This window comes from Gymnogyps californianus, chromosome 21, assembly GCF_018139145.2.
Source record: "Gymnogyps californianus isolate 813 chromosome 21, ASM1813914v2, whole genome shotgun sequence".
Lineage (NCBI taxonomy): Eukaryota > Metazoa > Chordata > Aves > Accipitriformes > Cathartidae > Gymnogyps > Gymnogyps californianus.
The window spans coordinates 1,163,716-1,179,012 of NC_059491.1; the positions used below are offsets into that span (position 1 = coordinate 1,163,716).

Below are 15,297 nucleotides of genomic sequence, written 5' to 3' on the forward strand. Positions count from 1 at the left end.
GTGAAGCACCAGAGCCCGGCTGCGGGCGCAGAGCGGGGCCAGCGCTCCCAGCTCGTGCCTTGCGCCGGCGGGGAGGGGAGCAGGGCAGAGGCTGCTGCCCCCCAGGCAGAGCAGCGGCGCTGGAGGGTCGGCCCTGTGGCGTCTCCCCTCCAGAGCCGCAGGCGACGCGGCGCACGCCGCGAGGACTGACCTGTCCCGGCTTCCCTTCCAGCAGCGCAGCCCCCGGCGCCCACCGGGTCACCTCCGCCCCAGGGGGGGGCCCGGCCGGTCGAGCACTAGGTCCTGCAGCTGCCGGGAGCGCTCCCTCGGTGTGACCAAGCAGCCACCTGAAGAAGCCAACGACCTCTTTATCGACCTTGTTTACAAGCCACACGAGCGGTTACCATTTCCTGACAGCCTCAGCTGCTGCTTTTGGAGTTGTCTGAGCGAGGCTGAAGCGCCGACTGCAACCAGGTCACCACGACGGCGCGGGCTGCCCTCCAGGCACGCCACGAGGGCAAGCACGCCGACGCCGGCGCACACCCTCGGCCAGACACCAGAAGGAACAGTTCAGAAGCGATCGCTTCTGGTCAGCGGACTTTGATAGCTCGTGGCAAATTGCTGGCCTTCATCTTTTGGGTGCTGGGCTTGGGGAGGGGGCTGAAATTATGCTCCAAAATAGGTATTTATGCAACAATATTTATGGGAAGCTGTACAACAGTGTTGTCAGAACTGACGGCTGAACGTGCCCGGCTCTCCCGAGATCATGCCTCCTGTAGAAGCACCACCTCACTTGAGGTTTTTTTTTTTTTAATTTGAATTTGCAATGGTCTTGTACTGTAAATTATCATTTGGCCTGGGGGCAAGGCGCTGGGCTCTAGCGCTGACCACACCGCCTCTGCAGAGCCGGTGCCTACAGCCCGAGCCTCTCTGTCAGCACGAGCCAAGTGCCCCGGTTTGCATTCCCAGCGACAGGCGATGCTTTCCTCGCTGACAGCGCAGTCTGCTCTTGCCAAGCTTTGCAGGGGGTCGGGAGCCTGGTTTTCATACCAGGAGTATGTCAGCCCGCTTGAGCTGCCCATGTCGTTTGCTCCACCGAAAAGTAAGCCTAAATTCAGTGTAATAATCAAAGACACTGCATGAAGAGACACGAAGCTCTTGCGTGGTCCGGTAAATGCAAATCCCTATTTAAGTGTTCTTGCCCCGACCCTGGACCCTGCGTTGTTTTTCCGTTGCAGTTGAACCCAGGAGCTGGGAAGGGGATGGAGGCAGGAGGAACGGCCAGGAGGCTGCACAGCTGCAGCCGGCTCCTGGCTCGGCAGCGCGTGCGGAGTGACGGCAAAGCCTCGGCTGCCACCTGCAGCGGCGGGGAACGCCGTCGCCCCAGCGAGGGCCCAGGGCTCCCGGGCCAACAGCCAGCCCCAGCCAGGCCCCGTCATCTGTTTGCACAAAGCTCTTGGGGAAATAGAGCCCGAGAGCTGACGATGTCAAAAGCAAGCAGGCTCTGCGAAGGAGCTGGGACGTTCCCGTCCCGGCACATCTGCCTCTGCTGCTGCTGCAGTACAGCCCTGCCCAGGCGCTTGGCCTTTAAATTATTCCCAGGGGGGCCAACTGAAAATAATAAAAGAGTTGTTTCTTTTCCTGATGGAATTTATTTTAATCTGTATATAACTTGTAATTTTTTGCTAATTCTTTTCTTATTTTATTTCTTCCTTAACAGTATTTTTTGCATTAGATATCATTATTGTGAAGAAATAATGTTAATATAAGTATGTAGTGAAGGACCAAAATGGTGTAATTAAGGTTGTATGTCGTATGCTTGATAACCAGGGAGTAGGAAGATTTTGTCCGTGTGCCAAACGACCCTGATCAATCCCGCTAGTCGTGCTGCCGGCTCTCCAGACAATCATCCGGTTTGGTCCCTTTGCCTCGAAGCGACCGTTGCGTGAGCCGAAGGTTTCTCTTTACTTCCTTGGCCGCTGGGAAAGCCAGCGCAGCCGCCACCAGAAAGCGAGCGGCCCCTTCCCGGGGCCCTTCTGCCGAGCACGGCGAGCCGGCTCCACAGGGCGAGCCAGCTCCGCAGGGCGAGCCGAGCGCCGGCCAAAGGCCTGGGAGCCGTCGGGTGCAGCCGGGGGGCTGGCGAGCCGTGCCACCGTGCCACCGTGCTACGTGCCGCATGTCCCGCTGGCAGCCCCTGCTGCCCGCCGGCACCGGGGTGCAGAGAAGTGCTCTGCCTCGATGGCCCTGCTCGAGGAGAGGACGGAAACGCAGCATGGGGATAGATGGGTCCGGTCCCGTTAGAGCACGAAAGCCTGAGCTGCAGCTCTGTGGCTCCTGGCAGCTGCTTGGAGTAAACCGTACGGACCGCAGCAACTCTGTACCTATATTTTTTATATCACGGGTTTTTTTCCTGTTCATATTTCTTAATACAGTTTGTTTGCTTCCTCTTTTCATGTAGCTAGTGTCTCTCTTTTTGGATCCCACCTCCTCTAATTTAGCACTGATGAAAAATTCTGATTCTTCCACAGTTAAGAGAAATAAACTGAAAGCCGCACTGAATTTCTCCTTATCTTGTCTCTCTCAGTCAATTACACTTGAAATGTGCTGCAACTGACAGCAGGTTTTTAGCCAGCTATTCTGAAGGATGTTTCCCGAGATGCAGAGGCCAGAACGATGCTGCCAGCAGAAGGAAGCTTTCTTTTTAGAGCTCGGGGTGGGGAAAGCTGGCTCCTTGGCGTCGAGCCGACACGGAGCTGTCGTGCTCGGGCACACCCGTCACCACTAACAGGTTAAACACGGGGACCCACCGGTGCCGCTGACCTTGCGCACAGTTCCCTTTTGGGCAAGAACACGCGTTTCGTTGGGATCCAAGAATTTATTGTTAATCCAATTAATCCTTTAACAGTTTAATCACGACAGACACGTTACAACAATGGTGCCCGTGAATCCAAAGCCAGGCAGCGCGCGGAGCCGCCTCACCCCGAAATCATAGCTGCCGTTTCCCCTCCACGAGGTGGGACCGGCCGAGCATCGCAGACCCGCCGGCAGAGCCGCCCGGCCCCGTCGGCCCTACGGCATTAAACATTTGACTCATCAAAACCCCAGATGCAAACTGCTCAGCTATGACAAAAGAACTACCCAGCCTCAGCCCGCTTCGTTGATCACTTGTCGGTGCTAATTCTGGGGGAGAAGGGGAGGAGAGGGGACCGCTCTGCCCCGGGAAGGCTGAGGTTCGACCCTCCGTGACTACGTCCCTCTCCGGGGGGACTGAACCCCCCGCCTTCTGCCTGGGCACATCCACCTGCCCACCTCGGGAGCCGGGAAAGGCAGCCGGGAGCTGCCGCGTTGCTTCGCTTCAGGCTCCTGGCTTGCTCGGCCAGCGGGACTTGCAAATCGCTTCCCTCTGGCTGGAGCACCCCGTTTCTGGCCCCAGAGCTGACTCCGTGAGAACAACTCCAACTGCACCGGCCTCCGGCGCCTGCTAGTTTAGCGAGTGCCTGGAAGGTGGTGGGCATCACCTCGCTCTGCGGAGGTCACAGCTGTGCTCAAAAGAACCAAGAATAATTGGGGGGGAAAAAAAGAAAGGGGAACAAAAAAAAAGGAAAAAGAAAAAAGAAACAGGAGGGGAAAATTGGGTCAAGGAATAAGCCTAGCACATAGATTTCAGTTCCTAAAAATTCTTGATTCAGGTATGCTCTCCCCATGCCCCGGGGCTTCCCACGCACGATGTACAGCCGGTGCCAGCAGGCACCGGCCCAGACGCCAGCAGGGAAAGAGACGGCAGCACCAGCCTCTTCGCAGCGCCCAGAACACAGCCGCAGCCTTTTCAGCTGGAGCCCACACCTTGGCTGCCTCCTGAAGCCTGTGCCGGCTCATTAATATTAGCGTTGGCCAGGAGCGCTCGGATGCCAGGTCTCACGTTAATTAGCTGCTGCCACGGCCGCTACAAAGACCAGTCCTGAACGATAAGATCTGCCGCCTGTGACTGCTCGAGACAAACGAAATTCAAGAAGAAAGGCTCTCCCGCTCCCTTCTCGCCACGGGCTCAGTCCGCAGGGGTTTGAAGACCCCTGAAATGAGTCACGACAGAGGCATCTTCCCTTGGCCGTGAGCCTACACGTTGGTCTCTATCCGCAGCCGCTCCATCCGGCGGACGTTGCACTCCACCGCTGTGCGGCTGGTGATCTGCCGAGCGCAGGACTGGGGAAACCAGCCCCTTTCACCGTCCCTGAGCCTCTCACCCCAGCACCAGCCTAGGAGAAGAACAGAGCCGGTCACGCGACGAGGAAGGGCCACGGCTCCTGGGGACGCGCGTGGAAGGAGAGGGCTGCACCGCTCCCCTTCCCACCGGGGTGCCAGCCAGAGGCGTCCAGGGAGAGCTTTGCAGGGGAGGAGGTTTCTGATTTACTGCCTGTTCTGGGGCTTATTTCTCTCACTTCTGAGGTCTCTGCTGCTGGCTGCCAGCCACAGCCTGCGCACGGGAGCCACTGGTGACTAACGCAGCAGCCGCCTGTGGCAGTGCCACCTCCATCAGCCTCCGGGGACCCGCTGGCATCTGCTGGGACACAGCACCAGCCAGCGAGGCGGACCCCACCAGCGCCCAGGGCTTCCGGGAAGCTGCTGAAAAGTGCTAAAATCCCAGTTCACTGGGATCGCTGAAGCTTTTCCCCCCACCATAGCTCCGCCTAAGCTAAGCCTTCCCCGGCCGCAGCTCCGCACTCGCTGACACTTACCGTCCTCTCCGCCCAACACCAGGACAACATCAGCCTGCTGCAGGGAAATCTCATCCGCCTGTTTAGCCAGGTAGGCGTGGGTTATCTCCACCTGGCTCAGATCTGCAGAGAACAGCGGACAGCAGGGACCCAGTGAGAAGGCGCAGCCGGGAGCCACAGCCCGGCACGCGTGGCCGGCACCCCTGCTCAGCAGTGCCCCCCCCGGTGCTGCCCCGGGGCTGGGCAAGCCCCTGCCCCGCCGGGGCTCCGCAGCAAGACGTGCTCCATTCCCCTCCTGCCCCTGCCCCTCATCTCTCCTGCTGCCCCCTCCACGCACATGGGGAGGGGAAGCCAGATCTCTTCTCACCGACAGCCTGGGGCATTCCTGGAATTTCATTGTGCCTCCTAGGAAATGCATTTCAGGTTTATTGTGACTGATAACTTAAGGGGAGGCAACTCCTAACGAGCAAGGCACGGTACCCTGAGTTCTCCTCTCCATCGACACACGTCCTCAGCTCCTTCTCCAGCAGGAGCAGGTAAGAACAGGGTAGAAACCTGTGCCTGCAAACGCGCAGGCTCCAGCGCAACCGCTAATCCCCGCACAGCCAGGCCTGACCTCCAGCATGCCGGTACCTCCTTTAGGAGTGGTGTCGGGCTTTTCCTTTTCTCTGTGCATCAGCGCAGCAATCCACCGGGCCCGGTCGCTCCTGGCAGAGGGAAAGCCCGTATTACAAAGAAAGCCTTAGAGACAGCATCCGTGTTGCTGGCAGTAGCTGGGAAATTCCCAGCAGGAGGAAGGCTTTCAAGGGAAGTCAGACTGGACAAGCATTTGATTAGAGCGCCCAACGTAAAGATACTTCACAAGCGGTACGCACCACCCAGCCGCTTTGCTTGATTTGGACAGGGGAAGCATTATATGGGAATTACAAGGAAAATCTTGAGAGAGATAAAGAAACAGAGCAAGGGGAGAAGCCCGTGCAGGTCCCTCTTTCTGGGAGGAGGAGCGGGGAGGGAAAGGGTGCTTTGCAGAAGCCTGAGGGGGATTTCCAGGGCACCAGTTTACCCCACAAGCAAGAAGGTGCACCCTGTGAAATCCCACCGGGCCACTCACAGCGTGTCTGCCGACAGCACGATCTCCTCCCGCCTGCCCTCGCTGTCCTTCTCCATCACCACCCGGAGCAGGTGCCCGCCGGCTGCGCCGCGGGCCGTGCCACCGCTCCCGCTCTTGCTGGGAGGAGGGGAAGGTGGGTCCGCGTTCTCGATCTTCTCCACCGTGATCTGGTCCAGCGTGGCGTAGTTCATGACGGTGTAGCTCTCCTCGCTGCGGCAAAGACGGGATCGGCACCTCGGCCGCGCGCAGCCGCAGAGCGGACGCTGCTGGCGGGGACCGAGCTGCCTCCCAGCACCGGCTCGGAGCCCCGGCGGGTGAAATTCAGCCGGCATCGCCGAGGCGACCGTCACGGCGAGGACATGAGCTGATGCCCAGGGGTGGGACACGGCTCTGCAGCCTTGCCGGCCACCCACAAACAGAAGCCAGGCCAAGGGCTGTGGAGCTGGGTGCTTCCCTTCTGGCTAACAAGGGACACTTCAATAAAGGTCAAACCAGGGAAATCTCGAGAATTTCTTAGGCTACGTGCTGCTTGGGAAATTGAGATTTTAATCCCCCTAGTTGTTTTCCAGGGAAAGGGAGCCCTGCCCTCCCCGAGCCTTACCTCTTCTTCTTGGTTATGATCAGGACGTCGTTGAACAAGAAGAGGTAGCAGAGCCTGCCGGCGCCTCGGCGGAAGATGCCCGCCTCTTCCGACAGCAGCAGGTACAGCTCCCCCCTCTTCAGCAGCCAGCGGGAAGCAGAAATCAGCGGGAAAGGCTGAAAAGGACCCGGGGAAAGTCTGACTTACCACCTCTCTCACAAGCGGCAGGCAAAATCAAGTCAAGAAGCTCTATTTGAACTCGCAGCGGACCCTGGGGTCAGCTGGGACGGACACGTCACACGCTTTTAAACATCTTTTCCAGGAGACTTTCCAGGAGGGAGGCAGGGAAGGGGAGCAGCCGCGCACTCCGCTCCAGCCCGGAGATGCAGCCCCCCGAACCGCAGCAGTGGGGCACAATGTCAAGGCTTTCCTACAGCCCTTCAGAAAGCTGCCCACATCTGACTGTCCGGACGGACAGATGAAGCCCCGCGTCTGTCTGGAACAAAACAGCAAGGGCAGATCCACCCAGGTAAAGGTGGTCACCCCGGGCTCGGAGCGGGGATCCTGCTCCTGGCAGCAGCGATGCTCCAGCTGGTCAAGGCTTCCTGGAAGGATTCCCAGGACAGGTCTGACACGCCTGGGATGGGCCCCTCTATAGCATACCCCAGGACATCTCCCCCGCCACTTCCACAAGACCTCACCTTCTTCTTTCCAAATTCCAGCTGTTTCTGCAGGGTGTACATCTGCTCTGTCCTCTCCATAGCACGAGCTCCCTCATTGCAGTTCTTAACCAGCTAGAAAAAGAAAAACACCAGAAGGGAAGCGGAGGATGGCAGGACGCTGAGCCCAGCCGTCCTCCGCCCCAGCACCGGTACTGCCGGCGAAGGGTCAGGCGGCTGTCCTGCTTCCCCGAAGAGGAGAAACAGCCGAGTCCCGACACCGGTTTCAAGCCAGGTTTGGGGAAAGGCAGCTGGAGGTTCTCCTGCCACGAGAGATCTCCAGGAGAGAGACGGCACGTTTGCTCTGCCTGGAGAAGCATCGAAGTGAAACCGCACCGAAACCGAGCTTCACCGAGGAGCAATACGAAGAGGAAGAATTAATCATCCGGAGAGAGGAGGTTAAGACAGGAAGATAACAGTCAGGCAGACGGAGGGGAGGACAGAAGCCTTGCACAGGCAGGTGAAGCAACGCCACCTTTTGCACTGCCGAGAGGGCGGCCGCGTGGCACCCCGGCCCCTTGCGTCCTCCCTCCCGAGGGGACCCACCTCTGCCAGCCGCCCCTCCAGCCCGCGGAAGGGCGGTCCAGCGTGGCTCGGCCGGGGGGGCGTGCATTTTGTTCCCCCGCCGGATGAGCGAGCGGGACAGACCACGAGCGGCAGGAGCGCGTTGCCAAGAGCCGGTCTTTCCGGGGACAAAAGGAAGAGCCGCCACCGCCGCTTCAGTGGCCGTAACCTCTGTGGCACACCGCCTTGTGCGAATGACCACCGGATGGGAAAGCAGACGGAGATGAGACACGGGAGCGCGAACAGCGCACGGCTCACGAGCGCCGCTGCTTCCGCTGCTCCTTCGCTCCTCTACACTTTGCTCTTTGCTTTGTCTACTGCTCTTCGCCTAAATCTCCAAAACCCACGGCAAGTAAGCGTCGCGGCTCGCTGTCACCTCCAGGGAGGTTCTGAGAAGGGAGAGCACTAATGGAGAAGACGACACTGAAGGGAAAGACAAAAGATGGGCCAAAGAGGAAAGACGGGATGACAAGAAAAAGGAAGAAACAAGATCAGGTGAAAAAGGTGAGCAAGGGAGAAGACGTGTACATCCAGCAGCTATTTGGAGCAGAGAAATCTCAAGTGAACCGATGTAGGGAGGAAAAATGAGAGGCCAGAATGGCAGGCTCGGGGCCCGGGTGACGGAACGGCGCGCCGGAAGGAGGAAAGGTGGAGAGCTGGCAGCCGGGCCTCACCTTGCTGATGGCTTTCAGAGCTCTGGTGGCAGCTCCGTACGCTGCAGTGCATGCTTTTGTTTTTTGACAGACAGTCTAGAATTTCAAGACAAGACGCTTTAGTGATATTGCAAGACAGAGAACTGCGCATCAACCGCTTCCCTGGGATTTCAGGATGCGGCGCGTGCTCGAGCCGTTCCCAACGGTCAGCCTGGCAGCGGGACAGGCAGGCGGTCAAAGCAAGGTTTAACAGTGCTGGTAGCTGTGAATCTGGTTTCTGCTGGGGCTTTCACATCAGATACGTGCCTGACCATCACTGCCACCCCGTGCGCCGGGCAGCCCCCTGCCCCTCACCCCTGCAGCCCAGTACAGACTGGGAGCAGTTACTAGAACCCCCACGTCCAGCAGCTTTGCTGTTTAGAGCAGCTGGGTCCAGAAGTCCCGGATTTCAGCGGAGCTCGTGCAGGACCCGCTGTCCCCTCCTGGGCCACCTGACCGTTAACCACACAGGACGCTCGTGCCACCCCACCCTGGGTATCCGGGCGCAGCACGGGGCACAGAAGAACCTCATGTCACTCAGGTGCGCGGCGCTGAGACGTGAAGCGTTATTCACAGTGCTTTAAGCTGCACATCTGACACCCGCGAGCAGCAGATCGCTCTGGACCTAAATCCTGAATACAGGCTGGGGCATCCCAGCCTCAGCTCCCAGAGGGACGAAGTCCAAGCAGAAGGCTGTCCCGGGCTCAGCAAACCGAAGAAGGGTACGACACAGTCACCTCTTCAGAGGCGCCAAGCAATGCCACCGTGTGACTTACTTACATCTAAGAGCAGAGGAAGCCGTGTTACCCTCTGCATAGGGAGAATGAGAAATGATATCATTGGCAGGCCTCCACATTCTGGTTTCCTTTCAATTTGTTTCAAGGTCTCTTTAAATAAGGGGTTTGTGGTTCTGGAACAGGACAAGAAAGCTCCATTAACTCTGTTCTTCGGTTAACAAGATTTTCCAGCAGCTTTCCACGCACATGGAGTGCCGTGCGGGGACGGCACGGCCGCCGGTGCTCAGCAGCAGCCTGCTGAGCTCAGAGGGCACCGCTGGGGCGGAAAAGGGACTGATCCCTTAGCAGGAGCTGGAAAAGCACCTAGAGATGTTGAGTCCAAAAGGCGGGTAAAGCCGTAGACGTACCAACAGCAGACACAAACTTGACCTGTACCACCAGTACGATCTGGAGATGAACAGCCTCCGTACGTGTCCCTAACACACCACATACGTGTCATTGACCTCGGCAAGACCCATCTGACTTCCGTACGTGGCAGCGTTACCCCCCCTCATCCCCGTCCTTCACCCTTCTTACAGCACAACACAAATCACGTCCTAACCACCCGACACAGACACACCGAGGTCTGGAAGCTGAACTCTGCTCAGAAAGGAGACAGCCTTCCTTAGGGAAAAGGAAACAACCACAGGCTGAGCGAGCCACGTGCAGGTCCCGGTCCCGTCTGCCCTGTCTGCAGCCAGCTAGCATCCCTGTAGCCCAGAGACCCCTTGCAGGCAACTCCTTTGCAAGCCCAAGGCCCGAGCGCCCAGCAGGACTACTCACAGCAGCTTCTGAAGTGTCCTCTGCTGGTAGACTTCATTGGAGCAGTAGCTGACGTAAGGATTGAAGCGGTTCAGGGCGTATTCTTCCACTATGTCACTGATGTCAGGAATTAGGAGGTTTTCCTGGTGTCGCTTCTCTAAGTCTTCAAAGAAGCTAAGGAGAGAATTTCAAATAACTTCACTACATGACTCGTTAGGGCCGGACAAACCGAACAGATGTATGTTGAACAACATTCCCACTGCAACTTTTCCCCAGTTTTCCCAGAGGAGACGAGGCCCTGGATCCCTTCTGCACAGGTCAGCTCCACGCAGCCGGGACACCCGCGTCTCCAGCACGGCTCCCAGCAGCTCTGCTGCAGAGACGGGGAAGGCAGCTCTCGAGCTTCCCCGGCCCCAAGACGCATACGCTTCCTCCATTCCCACACGAGATCCCTCCTCCGCTTTAGCTCTCCAGGAAGATTCGTTTCTGCCCCATCGGGGCCGCTTCTGCCCAGCTGCGGGAAGCCGCAAGCCCTCAACGCCCCCGCAGCAGTTCCCAGCCCCGCCTGCGCTCTCCTCCAGCTGCTTTCCCACACGGACACGGCTCGCCGGCCGCCCCGAGCACTCGCTCCCAAGGCGTTTGCTCTCCACCTCCCAAGGAGCAAAGGCCACGCTTACGCTGGCTCTTTGCAGGCGCGGTTTCAGTTTTGGCACCCAAGCGATCTCCCGCCTGTGCTTCAGAACAAGCGGCTGCCCGCTGCGGTGGCTCGGCCGCCCCGTGCCCGGCTTTCGGCCACGCCGCAGCCAGGCTGGAGCCGGGCGGCTGAGCCGCAGCGCTACCGGCTCCACCTGCCCCTCTCACCAGCCCAGAGGCAAAGGGAGGCACCACCTTTGCGGCAGCGCCGGAGACCCGAGGAGGAATTTCCAGGCAAACAGGAGTGTCCCAGGCGTGGGGACGGGGGGGGCTCAGCTGGTTTTTGGTGCCCGATTGAGCCACACGACTGAGCGGCACCATTACAACCCATTAAAAAAACTGGGTGTCAGGGCAACAGACCCTTCAGGGAGACATTCAGGTCCCGAGCGTGTAACAGCAGAAAGCCACTGCGGGGGAGCGTGCCGCCACACAAGGCACTAGGAAGAAGGGCAATAGGTGGGATGTCTCGGTACCTTCAACAACCCAAGGGACGGTTGTTTTTACATGGCAAAGGAACGGCGCTCCAGAGCCCAGCCCCCGGCCTGCCTGGTCCCAGCCCCATGCCGATGGCCCCCACTTGCCTGGTGCTGACCGTCAGGATGTCGCTGATGTTGGAGAAGAGGTGGTGGTGCTCCGTCTGAGTCATGGTCTCCTTCAGCTCCTCCGACCGCATGAAGTGGCACACCAGGACACTCAGGCTGTGCATGTAGGAGTACTCAGAAGTGATGATCTCGAACATGGCCTGAAAAAAGCAGGGCGGTGAAGATGCCACAGCACAAGCTGACTACACAAGGCAGTGCATTAAAACTTGCTATATCTTATTCACGTGTGGTTGGCACGAAGCCACTGGAAATGACTTTGCTCCAACAGCACGGCATTCCCTGTATTACCTCCTGCACTGCCTGGCCTACACCAATAACTTCAGCGTGTTTTAGGACACTCAGTCCTTCGTAAGCCACAGCACGAAGATGTTTTCCCTTCCAGCGGCTCTTTCCCATCAGCGTCCGAAGGAGCTGCCTGCTTCCCCGCCAAGACGGGCGGGTGAGCCCTCCCAGCGCTGCCCAGCCCCAGAGCTGCTGGAAGCAGCAGCAGCACCACCATCAACCCCGTCCGCACGCACGCAGGAGCTGAGCCCAGCCCTGCTCCGAGCCGAGCCCTGCGCGAGAGGCCTCGCACGCAGCCACGCGTGGCCCCGCTGCCTTCGGCGTTTACGCTGCGCTCCCGGGCGCGTCCAAGGCTCCTCTCACCTCCTGCCGCTTGCGCTCTTCGGGGGCTATCTTTTCCAGGATGCCCGCTTCCAGCACCTGCGGGCGAGAGGCCGGGGTGAGCAGGCGCCTTCGCCGCCGGTCCTTGCACGCCCTCTAGTGCGGCCTGGGGCCGTGCCCAGCCCCGCACACCCGCCAGCCGCCCCAGGGCAGCAGCTCGGCTGGGCTGGTGCCCTCACCTCCGGGAGCTGGCTCCAGGTCACCTGCGCCGGGCGATAGCTCTGCACCACGATAGCGCGCCCGGAAGGGACGGCTCTTCTGGGCTGGATTCCTCCCGCAAATCCTCATCTGACTCGTGGCTGACGGAGTTCAGACCTCTCTCACGGATTTCCTGATACAGCCGGGGCTCTGCAGAGGACAGGGCGAGAGGTCAGCGAAGCCTCTCCCAGCTGCGGCCCATGCCTTCCCTTCCCGCCACCGCCTCGCCCCGTCGGCCAAGAGCCCTGCCACGAGTGCCGGCGAGCCAGGGCCAGCACCCCCCCGCCGCGGTCGGTCTTTGCACAGCACCAGTTAACCGGCAGCTCCCGCTCCCGACAGCTTCCGCGTGCAGCTCTCCCGTGTTTGCCCGGAGCAAGCCAAGCTGGGAGCGCTCCAGCTGCGAGCACGGCAGCAACCTGAGCGTCATCACGCCCCGGTGAGTGGGAAAGCAGGGCTGCAAGGCTCCTCTCGCAGGTGGGGAAACGGAGGAAAAAGCGACTGCCCCAGGCCAGGGACAAGCAGCAGCATGCATGGCAAAGGGACTTCCGGGGATTCGCTTTGCTGGGAAGCGCCCCGGTGCCCTGCAAGGCCGAGGGGATGCGGAGCCGGCGCTGTCGGGAAGACATGAGGCAGCACTCACGGTCCTTGAATGAGCCGCCACGCTTCTGCACCCGCCTCCGCCCAAAGGTTCTCTGCAAGAGGAAGAAGAGGAGAACACGCTGCAGTTACTGTATTTCTGTGGCCCTGGGAAGCATTTGGCTCCTTCAGGAAAGGGGAGCAGTCACCTGTGCAGCCAGTCAGCAAATACCACCCTGTTCTTTCAGCCTGACTTTCGTCGGAGCTTTTGTTTGCCTTGCCGAAGTGACTCAGCTTTCACCTTGCGTTATCGGGGTCACGATCTAAACCATTTTGTAGTTAACGCCGCTGCCTTTCACATCTCTCTGTCTCACACCTGGACTTTGCCTGCGCTGGAGTCTCCTTTTCCCCAGACCTGCTCTACCCCTGTTTGTGTCCAACCGACCGCCGCCTCGGAGCCACACACCCGGCCAACCCCACCCTGCAAACATGCCCGCAGCCGCCTGCCGACAAGCGGGAGCCCTGGAGTAGCCAGTTACACTCCCCACGGAAGCCATGTCAGCTATTTCCGGGCTCTCCGGGGACCTACAGCATCTGCTGGTGACATGCAGGCTTCCCAAGGCCCAAGTCACGTCACCAGGCTCAGCAAGCCCCGCCAGCTCCACGCCGGGCTCACGCAGCTCTGTAAGCGACAGGAGTTTCAGCAAAAAGGCTCTGCCGATCCCCTGGCAGCAGCTCGTCACCAGGGAAAGCGGGGGCTCGATCCCTGCCCGAGAGCAATCTGGGTGACAGCGGGTGCAAAACCCACCTTGTTCCTGCTGGGGCTGTGGGCAGGCAGGGCGCTGCCCTCCTCCGCCACAGGTTTCAGCGAGGGGACGGCGTTCGCCGGCTCCGGCTCCGCGCCCAGGCCCTTCATGGCCGCGCGGTAGGACATGTTCCTCAGGTTGCGCTTGAGGGCCCCTCCACCGTCATCCTCCACCTCCACCTCCAGGGAGAGGCTGGGGACGGACGCCCGCTTTGGGTCGGGGCCCCGGGGCTCCCGGCTCGACCCGGCCGCCCCGAAGCTCTGGTGCCGGGAGGGGTTGTTCTTGGTCTTGGTGGAGACAGCCAAGCTTTTGGGGATCAGCTGCTGGGTTCCCACCTTCAGCGCGGCCGGGCTGTCCGTGCTGAGGATGATGCGGCGGGGCTCAGCCGAGGTGGGAGAGCCCACTGCCGAGAGCGAGGCGGCATCGGGCGCCGCGGCGGAGCTGCTCTTCCCGGGGGGGGAGGTGGGGCTGGGGGGCTCCGGCCGCGCCGGGTGGCATCGGTACTCCAGGAGAAAGATCTCGTCATCCACAGAGCTGTCAGGGGGGCTCCGAGACATGATGGCGGCACGGGGAACCAGAAAGCTGCATAAGACAGACAGACAGACAGACAGACGGCTGAACACCATCTCCCAGTAAGGCGGAGGGCATTTACACTTAGCCACGGCCAGCGTACCGTTTTGCCCGGGGAACCTCGGGAGAGCGCAGGACCCAGCCTCCGCTTTCCCAGGGTGCTGCACGCAGGCAGAGCCCATGCAGACACCCGTGATGCTCTCACCGCCCGCGCACCTCTCTCGGGGCCGCCCGGTGTGCCGGGGCCGGGCTGGCGGCTCCTGTCCAGCTTCAGGCAGAGCGGTGCAGGACGCGGCCAGGCGCCGGGGAGCGGCCAGGCCACGCGGCAGGCACCAGGCAGGCTCACACCTGAGCGAGCAGCCAGGGCAGGCCTGGAGCACCGCCGAGCCCCGCTTCTCCTCTGCCGCTGCCGCACCTCCGCGTCCCCTCTTAATGCCCTTCGGGGAGTAGGGGTGCCACCAGCCTGAGTCACCAGGGCCAGGCTCTGCCTTCCTGACTTCCACCTCCCCCAGGCTGACGTGCTGTGAAAACCCCAGCGGGCGCCTTACCACGAGCCCCGTGCTCCTCAAAGCTTGTACCTGTCCCAAACCGCCCCGAGGAGCGGCTCTACCCGGCGTGCAAAAACACCCGCCCGAGTCCCTAAAGCTCCTCGTCCGGGCTTAAGCTTACTCATCTCCTTTCTGTGCCACACCACGTACTGTGCACCTACAGAACAAACATCCGACAGAGCATTTTACACCCACTGCCTACCCCATTACATAATTTGAGAAGGAAAAACTATGGTTTCATTCCTCTCAACTGAGATCTCGTCGTATGCCATCGCCATCTCCGGGCTGCTCCTTTGCGGAGGCCGCAGACCAGGAAACAGAAATCAAGACCTGAACGTATTTCCCTGCATCAACGACTGGCAGAAAGACAAACGAGACCCATCAACAAAAGCTCATTTGATCAAGACGCTCCTTATTTTCCTGTCCTTGGATGAGGGACACTTGCTTCTTGGCCAGAGGTCTGCCAAATGTTCTGCGGACGAGGAAAGCACCACATTCTACTCTTAACCTCATCTTGGCTGAGGATGAAGCCTACCCTAAGCACCAGCCCTAATAACAAGAAACGGGCAGGCCCGATTTCAGAGGCGCTGGGTGCTACAACACCCTCCAGGTCTCCGGTGCCCCCGAAGGAGGGCTGGACCTGCTACACAGGACCTTGAACCCACGTCTCGGGTGCTCCGCACTGCCGGACGCACAGGGGCACGCCATGCTGAGACTCCCATCAGCACAGCAACTCGAGTGCTTCC

General features: G+C 60.0%; 2 protein-coding genes across 2 annotated transcripts in view; one reads left to right on the top strand and one right to left on the bottom strand.

Annotated features, from left to right (window-relative positions):
* Positions 1–1,624, top strand: part of MEGF6 (multiple EGF like domains 6) — a 107,579-nt gene extending 105,955 nt beyond the window's left edge. The window contains 1 exon segment of the mRNA XM_050909388.1: positions 212–1,624. Within this exon segment, the coding sequence (XP_050765345.1) occupies positions 212–279 (68 nt within the window). The 3' untranslated portion in view covers positions 280–1,624.
* Positions 1,625–3,345: 1,721 nt separating this feature from the next.
* Positions 3,346–13,990, bottom strand: ARHGEF16 (Rho guanine nucleotide exchange factor 16). Its single transcript, XM_050909420.1, is given in 15 exon segments — positions 3,346–4,232; positions 4,713–4,814; positions 5,325–5,398; positions 5,803–6,012; positions 6,404–6,558; positions 7,084–7,176; positions 8,340–8,414; positions 9,138–9,267; positions 9,917–10,069; positions 11,170–11,330; positions 11,836–11,892; positions 12,033–12,100; positions 12,103–12,201; positions 12,692–12,743; positions 13,436–13,990. Coding segments are annotated over 15 exon segments (2,124 nt in total). The 3' UTR covers positions 3,346–4,092.
* Between the last annotated feature and the right edge of the window lie 1,307 nt (positions 13,991–15,297).